Raw genomic sequence first — 15,175 nt, forward strand, 5'->3', positions numbered from 1 at the left:
CTAAAATTGGGACGGGCTCCTAAATTGGAACAGGCGCTGACAATCAAGTAATCAATTTTGCATGCATGGCCTATCAGAGGGTACGGTAGTGCCCGTATGTATGGATTGCCTAAGTTTGGAGCGTACTTAGCCACTCTAGGTAAAGACAAGGTGACACAAAAACTGTATATTAATTAATTTATTATTTATATAGAAATGTTGCTGTGTAATTAATGTAATAAATCCATAACTTATTTAGATTTTAATCTAACGTATTAGCGTTTGGAGCATTTCGGTGAATGGGTTCCTTAGTTATAGTTAGTCATGTTAGTAACTAATGTTTAACTATAAGGTAACATATACATTCTATATGTACATGTACAAATTAAGGTTTTGCATTTGTGTATACGAAGCGTTTGCGAATGTTCTATTGTAATTCAATCGCAGGTTTAAGTCTTGAAAGTAAACTAAACTGCAGCTCGTAAGCAGTTGAGCTCTAATGTTACCAAGAAACTTTGTAGTACACAAATTTCAAGCCTTCGATACTTTAATTAACAAAACATCAAAGTAATTGTGTTTGATGAGTCTAGACCTTTGGGTTTTATTTCTATTTATCGTAAAGTTTATGTCAGCAGTGTGATTGGCTGACTGAAAGGCGCATACGTTTCTTCTATGTTTCTTCACAATGGTCGTTTGTTTTCGTCATTTGTCGCTTAGACTTAGTGGCAAGAGCGTCTGTGTGCGTTTGTGCGATCGAGTGTACGAGAAAATAATATGGGTTGTTGTTGTTCAAAGCCGGAAACTGATGACGAAAACGAGGAGAAATAGTATGAAAATGCCTGAGTAAATATCTCGGCATTTATCTCCCTAAATGTAGAAATTACGTCAGTAATGTCTTTGCGTATATTTTTCACAAATTTTAATATAAATTCACTCGCTCGTTCTAGATCAACCGAGAAATTGTTGCGAAAGGACAAAATGTATGGCATAAATATTGTTAGTGTAGCAATTTTGGTCGACAAGGCGGTGTTGCTTGTCTCCTGGCAACGTCGAAGGTAATTGTCTAACGCGCGTTATTTGTAACACAAATCGTGGTCGGCCTCGAGAACCGACAGCCGTGCAACAATTCGTTTCCTGTTCGGTTAGTTTCGCCGTTACGGACGATCAATTAAGTAAATAACGTTATGTTTCTAACGTTTTCGTCTTTAGAATCCAGTGCGAACAGAAAATACGGACAAAGAAGACGAAATTGTGTCGCCCGAAGTGAGTGAAAAGAACGAGAGAGAGAATTCTAGAGAAATAGATAGACAAGAAACAGAACAATCAAGAAATGAAAGAAAATGTCAGCGAGATGAAATAAGAGAAGCGAAAGGATCACAATCACAAAACTCGCTTGAAGAACGTGATAATAAGATAAATGTGCAGAAGAAAGAACAACAAGATGAAAGAAAAGTGGCAAACAAAGAAAGAAGTGGATTCGTTACAAAACGATGAAAAGCAGATGACGCAACAAGAGGAAGAAGAGCAGAAAGAAGATGAAGTTGCATCTACAAACGATGAGACACAAATGGAGAAGAGAGAGGAGGAGAGAGAAACCGTACAAGTAATCTCAACAACAACTGCTGTCATCAACGAGCAAAGCACTGCTTCCTTCAAGACTGATGGTAAAGAAGGAAAAGAATTGAAGCAAGTCAGTGAACCTTCATCATCGGATGAGGTTATATAATCCAGTAAACAAACAAGTCTCTGACTTCGATTGTGCGGCTGCTAGTCCAGTTGGCATGTCATGCTCGAGTGTATCTGCTGGTAAGTTGTCGTTGTGTTCACGTGACTGTTTAAGTATGAATCATTCTCTTGTGATAAGTAGTTGCCAATGTTGTGTCTGATATGACGCCTGAGTCAAGCAGTTCATTGGTTGACGAATCGTGTACAAGTCCATCACAAGTAGTGTGTGAAGGCGATGAGCAACGAGTAGAATGTAAAACTTCTTCCGATTCCTCGAACACAAAACTCAGTGAACAAGAATTGACTGAAGAACATCTAGGTATTAAACGTACAGAAAGAGAATCTCTGTTTAGTGTGTTGAGTGACAAACTTTCGTTACTTTACTTCAACAGATACAACAACAATGAAAAAGTTGAGAAAGTGAGACTGTCTGCAGAACTTATTGAATAGTCTCTAGAAGCAGCTGAGCCAAATACCATTTGTAATATTGAGAGTTGTGGCACTCTTTGTGGAAAAGAAGTGAGTGAGAATTAAGAGACTATTGTATGCTTGTGTGTGTATGTGTGTGTGTGTGTGTGTGTGTGTGTGTGTGTGTGTGTGTGTGTGTGTGTGTGTGTGTGTGTGTGTGTGTGTGTGTGTGTGTGTGTGTGTGTGTGTACCATTATATACTGTATGTATAACAAATTATGGGCACGAGTATCTCTATCCAGTAAACGTTTTGTGTTACAGGATGCCAAACACGTGATACTGGACATGAGAAGGCCAGCCACACTTGTAGATCTTCGGTAACAAGACATGCAAACATTTGTAAATATTGATAAATAGCTAGATGTATAAACTTGACTGTAATGTGTAGAACAAGAACATAACTGTGTAGATAGTTTAATTAGATTAGATTAACATAGATATAACATTTAATTTAATTAGACTAGATTAACATAGATATATGATATAGTAATATACTTAACTAATGGTTTCATGTATATTTATTGCACAAGTTCAAGTAATTAATTAATTCACACACACCCCTAAACGTTAAGAGCTGCTGATTACTGGATGCGTCCCCAAGCTAACAGCGGGGATTGTCTGCGCTACTCAGGAGAACTCTGGGTCTGCGCTAGCAATCTCCTGGAGGTAGGCCAGGTACTCGCAGGAGCACCAACTTGTGAAGCCAACTGTGGTGTGAGCACTCAAAGTCTCACTGCACCCCAGTGGCTAACGTCACGTCACAGCCAGTGGCCCACGCACACGCACGCACACACACACACACACACACACACACACACACACACACACACACACACACACACAGCAGAGTCTCAAATAGGCACATGACTAATAGCTACCTTTTGCTGCTAGGCTCCTGCTAGTGCTATTACCCCTAATCAAACACTCCTCGACAGTTTCAGGTTGTTCACTACACAACTGCCCTTGATGAGCACGTCGTCGTGTAGAGATTTATCATCTTCCAAGCAGTTCATGTGGCTGTTCCTGTTCCAAAAATATTTAGTCTACAACAATATTAAAAATTAAAATACAAAAAGAGGAACCATGCAGCTGCAGCAGAAGACTAGCTCGACACTAAACAACCGAGCATCATTTCTCAAATACCTTCGCCTGAAGTCCAAAGTACATATCAGAAACTGTTGTACACGTACATACACTGTAGCTAGAGGTGCCTCCAGACTTTGCGACTTCACACGACTATGGGAGTTTCTTAGTCTCGATTAGCCAGACCGCTCACTCAACGCAAGAGACTGGGAATTTCTATCTTCGTACTGTTCTGTATGTCTTAGGATAGATAGTATTGAACTACCCAGCGAAAGCAGAATCTCTGGTACCCTCTGGTACCCTCTCAAAATAACGACAACATCTAACTTCATCAGGGGCGGCGGAACGACTCGCAAGTTGGGGGGGGCATGAAAGTACATGAACTACACTTGGGTAGTTTGCTTACAAAAATAGAGATTGTGCTCAAAGTCGGGGTGTCCAAGCCCTTCATCCCTGTCATTGCAACGTACACGTTGGTAGGGAGTGAAGGAGCCTTACGCCATAAAGAGGCCTGGCTCTCCAAAACTTTGGAGCAAGTTTACGACACTATAGGCTCTAGTTTGTCATTTAGTTTGATTGCATGCATGAGCAGCTGCATGAACAGTGAAATGATTGGTAGAATATGCAGTACAGAATCTATGTAATGGGCGCACAGTCTGAATCCCCAGGTATGGGGCTGAGTTCTATGTAGTCAGTATGCATACATGTACCACAGGAAGTCTGCCCCCAACCCTACATAAGGCTGGTGATGCCACTGGTCAACCACTCAAATATCAGGCAGTGTACACCCAAGGCCTACAATGTATATAGCACACTAGCCCCTCGCGCTGATAAAGAACTTGCTGTATGTCAACAACAACTACATCTCATCCATAAGCTTGCACAGCACACACACAACACGTTAGTGAAATATAGTATGCAACTATATGTATATTCTTCACAAGTGTGTCAACTAAACGCATCCTACTGTACTGTACTGTACTTCAGACAACATTCCCTATTCTGTTAATATCTCAGACAAATAGCCAAATACTTACTATGCGAACACAATCACTACATATCGGCCTCGTCGCCCGACTGTTCAGGACTATAATCATCGTCGTCACCGACATAAACATCCTTCTGTCCATCTACATCTTCACTCAATCCTCGACTCGTCTCGTCCATATTGCTAACGTCTTCTCTCACCTGCTCGTTTACAGACGATCGTACATTGAAAGGAACTTGACTGTGATAATAGTAGGGCATGGGAACAGCTCCGGGAACAACACCCAATTGAGGCACTGCAAATGAAGCCATAGCAGGCGAGGTGGGTGTCGCGCTGTGCTGCAGGATACCATCCGGGTAGGCACCATCCGGGTATGCCGGAAGGCCTGTCTGTATGGGAGATACGAGCGTCCCGCCCGGTACCGCATTTACTGGAGAAACTGACAATTGACTGGATGCGTGATATCCCGGCACTGCGATTCTGTGGTTCAGGTGAGGTTTCAGTGTATCCTAAAACACAACCACTTCCTCACTCATCGTCCTGCATGAAAGACAACAATACCGACGCCGAGAAGGGTCATGCTCTCCTTCACTATGCATGACCCTTCTCGGCTAGACTCTGCTGCGCTCGCTTATGCACTCCATCACTAATAATAGACGTGCATCCCATCTGCTTGCATTCCTATGCAGTCTGCTAATATGAATAACCAATAATAATCAAGGAATCGAAACGTCACAACTATTTAGCATTTAACTAAGGGACAGTGCCCGCACACAAAGAGGGACTATTGAAATTGGACATTTAATTGGGAACGAAAGTCCTGTTAATAAACAGTCACGTTATGCGTTCAATGGACTACCAGCAAGGTGATTATAGTCAGTCACGTTATGTCTTCAACTGCAAACGAATGGGGAATCATCCAAATGTGAGGTGTGTAACAAGAGTTGTTGTGCTTGGGCACAAGCCAAACAGCACGATGGTAAACCAGCGTATCTTGCGCTTACTCTTTGTTGTGTGTTTTGCCTATTTTCACAGGCATCGTAGCTATGCGCCTATCCACCCTATAGTTCGGTTCCACACGCGCCAAACAAAGCGACACAGTGGTAATTTAGTAGAGCTGTATGACTTACACAAAGGTCTTCTATTCTTGGGGCAAAAAAGACACTGAAGGTCTGTCAGCAAGATCAGTGTCTGCATGACTCCAATGAGTCTAGTGGTAACACACGTACAGTACACCCGTTGAAGGCATTAGTTAAACCTACTTTACGCTGGCTTCCCATGCTGCTGTTCGGGTTGTGACAAGCACAGCCAACGCTTGCTGCACCTCACATTCCATGCTATTCGTTGGCAGTGGGAAACATGCCAACGACTATAACCACCCTGTCGGTGGTCAATCAAACGCGTGTTGTGACTGTTTATTCGCAGGACTTCAGTTCCCAATTATCTATCCAATTTTAACAGACCTGAGCACTGCCCCCTGTAATCCGTGCCCGTTAAGAGGGCCTGTGAAAGAGGATAGCATTCTTTGTTCACCATGTGGTTGAATAAAACAAACATCCATTCAAATATTTCAAACTAACTAAGAAAGGTGCAAACGACATATTTCAGTGAGAACATTGTTCCGACACATTTGTGATGACGTTTGTCATCCTACTGGCTGTTTTTAGTAGCAGACTGCATAGCAAAGCACAGCAGATCTGAATGTCTATTGTTAGTAACAGACCGCATAGGCGAGCACAGCTGACCCTAGCCGAGAAGGGTCATCCACAGTGAAGCACAGCATGACCCTTCTCAGGTTCTGTACAACAAAGATGTCCAAGCAAGACACCTACTGCTCTACTTACGTGTTGCATTACAAATCCTCTCCAATCATCTGCCACATCGAAATCGGAGTGAGACTCGAGCCAACTATTTAATCTACTCAGTCTTGGCGCAGTCGCTCCTGAAATCTACATGAACATGACCGTGTCCCAAACGAGCACGTAAACGCAAAACACATGCCACCCACCACTCTGCCTGTCTCCCTGTTGACCACGTTTACCGTCGGTTCCTTGGAGTGCTCGGCATTCGGCCTTTCGTGTTTCTCATCGAGCTGCAAAGTAGGAGGACGCTGACGCTTTGCAGACGGTGGCTTCCCATCTATCTCCTGAAGCAAAAGACAGATGTAACATACTGACACATGCTGTACCAGTAACGTCTACACACCCTGGCCGATTCTTGTTCTACTTCGTAGTCGGGATTTTCTTCTAGCCAAGCGTCGAGCTTCTGAACCGTTGGTGCAGCTGTTCCCGTCAGTCTCTCTCCTGTCTCTTTGTGAATGACAGCAACACGTCGTTCTATCACAATAACAACTGCTAAAGCCACCACGACTAAGTGACGCAGTAAACTAACCGGCTGCTTTCCGTTTGGGTCGTCTGTGAGCGATTGTTTCTACCTTCGTAGCTCCCCCATATCCAGCATCCGGGATAAACACTTTGTCCGACTGCTACACAATATAGTAATGCCTTAGTGGTGGAATGAAGTTGAGTGCAGATGGCATGCTGTACAGTACCTTCTGCTTTCTTCGTCGCTTCTTGGCACTGCTTAATGTACTGACACCCCAGTCTTCATCCGAGTCATCCAACTGAGTCACCTTCACTTTCCCTTTCCCACGCTTCACTGGCGCCCCCTCCAACATCGCACTCACATGAGAAGGACTGAAAGCCTTCAGACAAAAAACCACACTGCCAAACAGCTCCAACCCATTACAAAACCACATACATCGTCCGTCCCGCCTGTGTTCCAAGATCTCGACATATTCTTCTGCAATCGTCCGCTGGCCTTTCTTCCTAAACAAGGCAACAACACGTATTGAATGCCAAATTCGTTCTGACCACAGCACAGATAAAGAGCCACACAACAAATCAAATCATTACCCACACGCGACCGCGCACGCGCGCACACACACACACACACAGGCAGACAAACACACACACAGACAAACACACACAGAGACAAACACACACCACACACACACGCGCGCATGCGCAGATAGACAGACACAGACACAGAAACACAGAGACACAGACACAGACAGACACAGACAAAGACACAGACAGACACAGACACACACAGACACACACACACACACAGACACACACACACACACACACACACACACACACACACACACACACACAAGTTTCTATGACTCAAAGCTAACCAGTCGGAGTAGACACGGGAAACACAGGAATCTCCCCACCAGAATCCGTTTCTCCATTTTCTAAAACATCAGCGACTGCTTCATGTTCTTCGTATTAAAATTATTAAATGGTATCTAATCAGTTATACCGTAATCTGAATCGTCGCCTTCCTGTAACTTCATGTTCTTCCTGAATGTCATTTTCAGACCATCTCTGCTAACCTCCTTGACTTTGAAGGGACGATTCTCGTCGTCCTCATCCAACTCGTCTTCACCTTTCATTCTCAGTCTCGACTGCATGAAGCTGGGCGACATGAGCTGCCGCTGGTCCACTGGCCACAAGTTGTTCCTCACACAATAAATAATTTGACTCAAACGATGGATGATGACACGCTCCTACAAAAAATTAACAACAAACACTTGACATCAGATACATACAGACAGGTGGCAGGCAAGCAGACAATCAGGCATATTAACAGCCAGATCAACAGACTTGAATAACTAGATAACTAACTAACTAACTAAATAAATAAATAAAGAAAAAAATGTAGCACCGTAGCTTCGTCTGCGCCAATCAGTGTGCAATATTTGCTTAGAATAAGTGACATATCCCACTTCAATTTCATATTGACCGGTCAATAAATCGAGTCATACAACTGACTGGGCTACTGGTTTATTGACTTGTCAATATCTAACAAAAGTGAGATATGTCACTTATTCTAAGCAAATACTGAACACTGGTGCAGACGTAGCTAGGGTGCTACAGTACAAGCTGGTATAAACCTGTTGGCGAGTGTATAAACAAAATACAAACTGCTATGCGCAGCTCATTAGCATGTTAGCACTTGGGCTTCACCCTTCAAGTGGATATATTTTGTATATACACTCACCAGCGGTCTATAACCTATAATAAAAGCAGAATTTGTGAGGAAAAATTTGTTCTATTTCAGTACTAGTATTAAGAAGCATTAGTTGGTAAACTATACTGTTGACATACTTCATTACACTGTAGGGACTAGGACAACATCTCATTACTGCTGACTGTCGTTTCTAAACTTTCTATTTCAAAGTGCGATTCCAGTCTTCCTATTTATAGAGACATTCACTACAACTGTAGGTGTACAGTGTAGAACTAATAAAATCCTAGACAAAAAGAATCCACTTGTGAAGTAGCGTAATGCAAAAGTCTGTGCCGCATATGTTCCAATATCTGCCCGCTGTTCGCGATGGTCTGTATAAGAGTGTTATGTCTTCCGCACTCTCGTACAGTAGATGAACAAGTGGCCCTACTGACATACTGCCAATTCCACCTTCCTGTTTGATGACAAAACTTCATTAGCTGATAGGCTGCTCGAGGCAACGTCCACACATACAACAAATATGCCTCTTTTCTAAGCCGCTTTCCTATAAAAGTTATGCAGTATCAACATGTCTGCCACTCATGTGCAAATAAAATTTGTCGTGAGAAATCCAATTTGCGTGAGTGAAGACCATTGCACGAAATCATACAAATTTTTCCCTCGCAACAATCTTCTTTTATGGGATACTAACAGCCAGATTAAAAGACTTGAATAAACAAATAAATAAATAAATAAACAAATAAATAAACAACAAGTAAATAAATGACGTAATTTAAGGTGTGATGACCAACCTTTGGCCATCTTGCTTGCCACTGGGCTATAACAGAAGCAGTATGAGCATCCAGCGGTGTTCCTGCGAGGTTTACAATGGGGACAGGTGGATGAATACGGACGGGCGTAACAGGAGTGCTGCTATGACGACTATTCACTTCACTGTCGTTAGCCGTCGCTTGACGAGGTCCGCCATTGCTACCATTCTCTTGGCTTGCCTGTTGGATGTCACTGTTACTAGAACCATTTCCTTGTTCGCCAGTCTTTGCACCGTCACTGAGCAATTCCTGCCTATTTCCTTCCTGCTCCCCTTCGCCGTCCACAGTACTGGGACTGACCCCATCTTGAGATTGTCCGGGAGTTAGTACATCGCCACTGAAAGGAGCACCGGGCAACACCACCGGACCGAATGGCACCGGAGAGAGGACACCAGACGATGAAGAAGGCAAAGGCTCAGGAACATATTGAGAAAACGATAGCTCGGGATCGTTGGCTACGTGAACTTCAGTACGCACTAAGCCGTGCCTAGTCACAACAACCAGAAAATCATGTCGATAATCATGGATAAAAATAAAGACACAAAGTTTACCTTGCTACTCCAATCAGTAGCTCGTGATCATGTTGACCGGCGATCCACCAGCTGGGCAAGTCCAACGACGATTGACACAGTTGCAATCTCGTGTGTAATTCGGGATGAGGAAAGATCTGAACAAAATCGAATGCGACTCTATTACAAACGTCACCCGAGACATAAAAATTATCGCATACCTCTTCTCGTATGGCTGACAACAGTTGCACACGCTGCAGTACACGACTGGCTTTCTCTTCCGAGATAGGCTCAATACAAAATTTGCCTACAACATGTTATCGGTAATGAGCGGCAAAGTGTGGCAATTAAGGAGACTCCAGTTTTTAATTAATACATCACATTGTTAACTACAGAGCAGACTATAACGTTTCAAAGTCAGTCGCTAGTGCCACAAAAAGCTCGTGCTAATAAACGTACACATGGAGTGCGCACGAGAGGACTGGGTACGAGTCTAAGTCAGATGTGCAAGGGCATCACGTGGGTCTAAAAGGGGGCGGAGTGGCTCATAAACAAAGCTGAACATGTGACATGATAGTGAATGTTATATTGTATAAACTCAAATACGCCCCACGAGGCTTTTCTTTCAGGCAGTTGCAGATATGGGACCGATTAAGTAAGGTGTGGGGCTTATCTATTGGTAACGTGCCAACCGCCTCCTTCTAAGTGATATGTCTTGCTTGGTTGCCCAACAGCTTGTATGGTCTGCGTCTTTACTCCACCATTTCATCACTGTCTTCTCGTTCACGCCATGTTCTCAAGCTGCCGTCCGGTTTCCAACTACTTTTGCCTTCTCACAACCTTCAGTTTCCTTCTACCGTATAGCAATGCAGCTTCTTCCCTCTTTCACGATAACACTTTCAATGTTTTCTTGTTCATAGCTAAAACTATACGTGTTTCCGAGACTTTCTTACAAAAGCATGCGTAGTCTTGCTAACACAACAACCCCCACGGGTCTTGTTTGCGACGTGGGGCTTATTAGGGCTGCGGGGCTTATTTAAGCTTATATGGTATATTAAAAATTTATTCAACAGAAAATGTACGTCAATTATAAATTTTCAATAATTACATACTCAGACAACTAATTCTTAAGAAATTGTATTACACGAGCTTTTAGAAAAAGATGCCTTCACAGAGAGCAGCAAATTACGACACAAGATCATCTACACTACTTTTCAGCTCTATAATTGTCAATACAATGAGAAATGTATGGTTTGCGACTTTCTGGAACTGCTAGCAGCGGCAGGTTTATGACTGGTTCAAAGTGCAAGGGTGCTTGTCAAATTTTACCAAAACTGCAGTGTAGCAACCTCAGTTTGAGGTTTTAGAAGAAAAATTCCGAGACTACATCTAGAAAGCCTAGAATTTAGCTACCAGAGTCACGGTCTAATGCAACCTCATACTGCAATGTCTTGATTGTTCCAATTCATAATATAGAGAGAAATCAGTCAGCTTTGCCTTCAGTGCAAATTAGAGCGTCTAAGTCCTCTTGGTTACTGAGTGTTTGAAAATGTGCACCCTTTTTAAAGGGATGTAGTGCGTACGTCTGAGCGTGACCATGTATCTTTAAATAATATAAAATGACAATGACAATAAGTAGCATTTTAACAAGTCAACTACAGCTTTAAACTAATTCTTTTATGCTCTCTCTCTCTCTCATAGGCTTACACTGTGCTGCACACAATACTAGACCTAAACGGCCCTCGATACACACCAGGCATGCATAAATAGTTCACTCTAACGGAAATTCAAGTGTTGACACACTAAGGACGAAAGACTACAAGATTATCGATGAAATAGCAAGTGTACTGAGTGACATCGTACAAAATCATGAACAAAGAAGGTACGTGTCTTTTGAAAATACCTGTCGTATGTTTAGTCGATGATTTTCCCTTGTTACACACAGCGTGGCACATTTCTAGAAACTCCTCACAGTATTGGCTGAGTCGATCGTTTCCCTTCTTCTCCAACTTAGCCAACACCCTAAACAAGCCAAACATTACTTTCCACCTAACAAAGACCTTCACGACTAAAAACGTAAGAACATGCCTAAACTTTGACCAATCGTATTGGCCAGTGGTTGGATCTCGTACAATACCAAACAACGATATCGTGCGATAGAAGTCTTGCTCTTCACGTTTTGACCATCTAAACCAGAAGAGAGTCTCACGATTAACGCCCATAATTTCTATTTCAAACGACTCACTTCTGTGCCATTTCGGCACGTCGGATCTCCTTCTGCTTCACCATTTCCTCAAACCTTTGACGCCTCTGTTGTTCCTAACAAACGATGCAACGATCGCATGCCAGAAGACAAGGACATTCGAAGACAAACCTTTTTGGCCTGCATTCTTCGACTCTGCTCTTTTCTTTGCAACTTCATGAATGAAGCAATGAGCCTCCTAAACCGTGTGTTCACATCGGCCGGAGATGGAAAGGCTGGTTTGTTTCCTCTCTCTGTGTCTGATCTTGTTGTCATGCGATGGCCCTCGTAGACAGGAATGTCGATGTCTTTGATATCAGTGGCGCTTGCCTGAGAGTCACCATCCTCACCGTGTGCCTCCTCATCGTCCTCGTCTTCTTCCTCGACCTTGTTGCTAATAGACCATATGATTAGACAGCAATCATGTTTGCTCACACACAAAGCTCGACAACACAAGTGTGCAACAACTGTATGTAATAAAAATAATTGGACCGTGTCCACGTCGCAACCATTCATGATTACTGTTGCAAACACTAACGCAAATGATCTACAATATCACGTCAATTGTATCGTGTTCTTACACTGTAATTCTAAATGAGATATTTAGTGGTAGGAAAAGGGTAAGAAATTGAGTGGGAAATTAGCACTAACATTGGAGTTCTGTAATTGCAGTACGTTGTGTACACAAAACTCACACAATGGAACCAAGCTACCGTACTAATTCTATTGCTCTTCGAGACTAAGTCCTTTCGATGTAATTATTTGTTTCATTATCCTATCAAGCTAAATCAATTCTCTAAACAGTTCAACGATGCTCAACACAATATTACGAACAAAGGTTTCTGCCAGTTGACTCTCTACAGAAGCAGTACATCACACAGAAAGTGATCCTGGCATCTCGACTTGAAAGCAGAAGCCACAGTTGAGAAGAGAAGTCGCTCACTTCTTCACTAAGTTGCCATCTTGAGCTTCCACAGACTTCCGTCTAGCGGCCATATTTGACAATGCTTCATGTGCACATGTCTATGCAAAAGCCCGGACATATGGCAATTCTTGAGGCCAAAGATACATTTTATATTATAATGTTTCGAGGATAAAATTTAGATGTGTGACAACCGGGCAGTTAGTTAACCAACACAGATCTTGCCATTTCAGTGACATACCAATAGACACAAAAATGGTGTTTACGTCCTATGCCATGTTCTTATTTACTCTTGAAGTTTAGTCAATTTCCTGTTAGTAATATCAAGAGTATTGCTTACATTTTCTCTGCTTTCTTGCCAGAAGATGGAGGTCGACCGCAACGATCCATAAAGCACAGTGAAGGATCATCATACATCTGTGCATACTTCTCATAACCTAAACATCAACACACGGTTGGACCAAAAAAATAATACGCTCAGAATTCTATCACCCTTGCATACAATAATTTACAACAACAAATTGGTAGTTGACTAATTGGCAGTGTTCTTCTGTTGAGAAATTTTGAATATACTGCCATTGCTCATTGGTGCAATACTTTGACTGTAAGGCCATAAATGCATCAAGATAATTCTCTACTTGAATCAATCTAACGATGATGGCATCTGTTTACAACTGGAGACATCACATACGACTTTGCACTGTTGATGTACAAAACATCTAACACCTATTATACAATTACTAGTGAACCTTTGCTAGCAGGCAGCTTTAAAGCTACAATTAATTGTAAGCACACTGCTCCAGCTAAACACTACATGCAGCATGAGTCAAACATTGTATATAACTATAACTAGATTACCGTATTTCCGTGAATAGTGAGTGCCCCATGCTCAAATAATGTCCCATGGTGACCCTATAACAATAATAATGCCCCATGCTCGATTAGTGCCCCACTGTGGTAGTATTCAAACCCAGTTATATGCATGCGTGTCTATCAATGTGTACGGCTGTGATGAAATGAACACCCAGATAGAACCACTGAGTGACGATGAAGATTCAACGTATGCAACAGAGAAGGAATATAACTCACATGAAAGCAAAAGTAGCTAGGATTATGCAATACATACCAGTAAGACTGTCAGATTAGATTATGGTAGTTTGTTCGCGTTGTCGTGCAGTATGATGGCATGCAAACGATGCAACAGTCACTGTGTTTGAAAAATAATAATACCCATGATCAAATAATGCCACATGTTTCAAAACTATGAAAAATAGTGACCCATGAGGCACTATTCATGGCAATACGGTATGCAGGGTACTAGCTAGAACTATTTTGCTGTCAAATTGATGGTTGGGAAGGTGTTTTCACAGTTGAATGTCATCCAACCGTCATGTTTGTACACTCAGTGCTGACAGGGAAAACACGCAATGCATGACTGAAGATCTCGAATGCTGTATGCTTACCTAATGCTTGTGAAATTAAATATTTTTTTAGGACTGAAGTCATGTAGGTCGTAAACAAGAATGTTTTGTGTAATTTTCCTCAGTGACTGTGCTTGGCTCGGAAATCTCTACAAATGCCAAAGAAGAGTAGTAACAAAAAACAATAACGTGGACTGTGACGGTTGGGCTCTATCCCATAGCTAGAACTCTGATATTAAGGACAGTATCTTTCAATGCTTGCGTACGACCAAAATGCCTTTCCCACAGACAATTTCCTTGTGTTTTATCAGCAGTAACACACATTATCGGCACACTACAATCTATGCAGCTGACGCATCAAATGCATGCACAAGTGTTCAAAGAGTGGTCATCAAGTTGTCATGTGACAACTAACTGAGTTCATGTGACCAACTATACAAGCGAGGTTGCCATCCTGACCACTAAAGTCACTCAAGTTACTGTGAACCCAACAAATTTGTTTTTATGCTGTAGAGTATAATAGTGGAATTACTCATGTCAGACTGAGAGTGACATCTCTAAAGTCCTGGGATTTTGTTTAATTGCCAGAACAATTGATGTCATTATTTGATATTTATGAAATATATGTAAAAGTCTAAACTCCTTGACGACTGAACGTTTTGTAAGATTGCCAAGATTACGACTACGTCTACCATAAAATTTCAAAACACTGACATACCAAACTTGAAAACTCCGACCAACAAAGAAAGATCCATTGCTTCGTCCCACCATGACGCTGGTGGGTCACCTTCGGCAGGAGGAACCACCAAATCGAGATCACTACACAATACACAATCGTCACACCAACCTCCACAAATCAGTATACAAAACCAAAGCAAACCTGGCCGGCACACCATTGAGAAACAGGTCACCTCTGTCTCCAATAATATCTCTCTCCAGAAAAACAAGCTGTCGAACACGATTCAGCACTCTGCAATAACAAAACCGT

General features: G+C 42.3%; 1 protein-coding gene and 1 long non-coding RNA gene across 3 annotated transcripts in view; one reads left to right on the forward strand and one right to left on the reverse strand.

Moving 5' to 3' along the window:
* The first annotated feature begins 807 nt into the window (after positions 1 to 807).
* LOC134179024 (uncharacterized) lies at positions 808 to 2,667 on the forward strand. The gene is made up of 5 exons (XR_009969750.1): positions 808 to 1,120; positions 1,189 to 1,785; positions 1,847 to 2,023; positions 2,097 to 2,223; positions 2,434 to 2,667. It is a non-coding gene; the product is annotated as an uncharacterized LOC134179024 (long non-coding RNA).
* Positions 2,668 to 4,160: 1,493 nt separating this feature from the next.
* The window catches only part of LOC134179096 (chromodomain-helicase-DNA-binding protein 8-like), a 34,321-nt gene continuing 23,306 nt past the window's right edge, over positions 4,161 to 15,175 (reverse strand). The window contains exons 28-46 of one of the 2 annotated variants that reach the window (XM_062645996.1): positions 15,068 to 15,157; positions 14,906 to 15,006; positions 13,107 to 13,203; positions 11,977 to 12,238; positions 11,848 to 11,912; positions 11,691 to 11,789; positions 11,506 to 11,624; positions 9,824 to 9,909; positions 9,645 to 9,760; positions 9,076 to 9,580; positions 7,574 to 7,820; positions 7,446 to 7,505; positions 7,004 to 7,071; positions 6,795 to 6,947; positions 6,635 to 6,728; positions 6,449 to 6,579; positions 6,252 to 6,389; positions 6,088 to 6,192; positions 4,161 to 4,752 (exon numbers count right to left, since the gene is read on the reverse strand). In XM_062645996.1, the coding sequence (XP_062501980.1) occupies positions 4,309 to 4,752; positions 6,088 to 6,192; positions 6,252 to 6,389; positions 6,449 to 6,579; positions 6,635 to 6,728; positions 6,795 to 6,947; positions 7,004 to 7,071; positions 7,446 to 7,505; positions 7,574 to 7,820; positions 9,076 to 9,580; positions 9,645 to 9,760; positions 9,824 to 9,909; positions 11,506 to 11,624; positions 11,691 to 11,789; positions 11,848 to 11,912; positions 11,977 to 12,238; positions 13,107 to 13,203; positions 14,906 to 15,006; positions 15,068 to 15,157 (2,980 nt within the window). In that variant the 3' untranslated portion in view covers positions 4,161 to 4,308. Of the gene's footprint in view, positions 4,753 to 6,087; positions 6,193 to 6,251; positions 6,390 to 6,448; positions 6,580 to 6,634; positions 6,729 to 6,794; positions 6,948 to 7,003; positions 7,072 to 7,445; positions 7,506 to 7,573; positions 7,821 to 9,075; positions 9,581 to 9,644; positions 9,761 to 9,823; positions 9,910 to 11,505; positions 11,625 to 11,690; positions 11,790 to 11,847; positions 11,922 to 11,976; positions 12,239 to 13,106; positions 13,204 to 14,905; positions 15,007 to 15,067; positions 15,158 to 15,175 lie in introns of both variants that reach the window. The other variant, XM_062645995.1, reaches the window with a different exon arrangement.

Source organism: Corticium candelabrum, chromosome 4 (genome assembly GCF_963422355.1).
Source record: "Corticium candelabrum chromosome 4, ooCorCand1.1, whole genome shotgun sequence".
Classification (NCBI taxonomy): Eukaryota; Metazoa; Porifera; class Homoscleromorpha; order Homosclerophorida; family Plakinidae; genus Corticium; species Corticium candelabrum.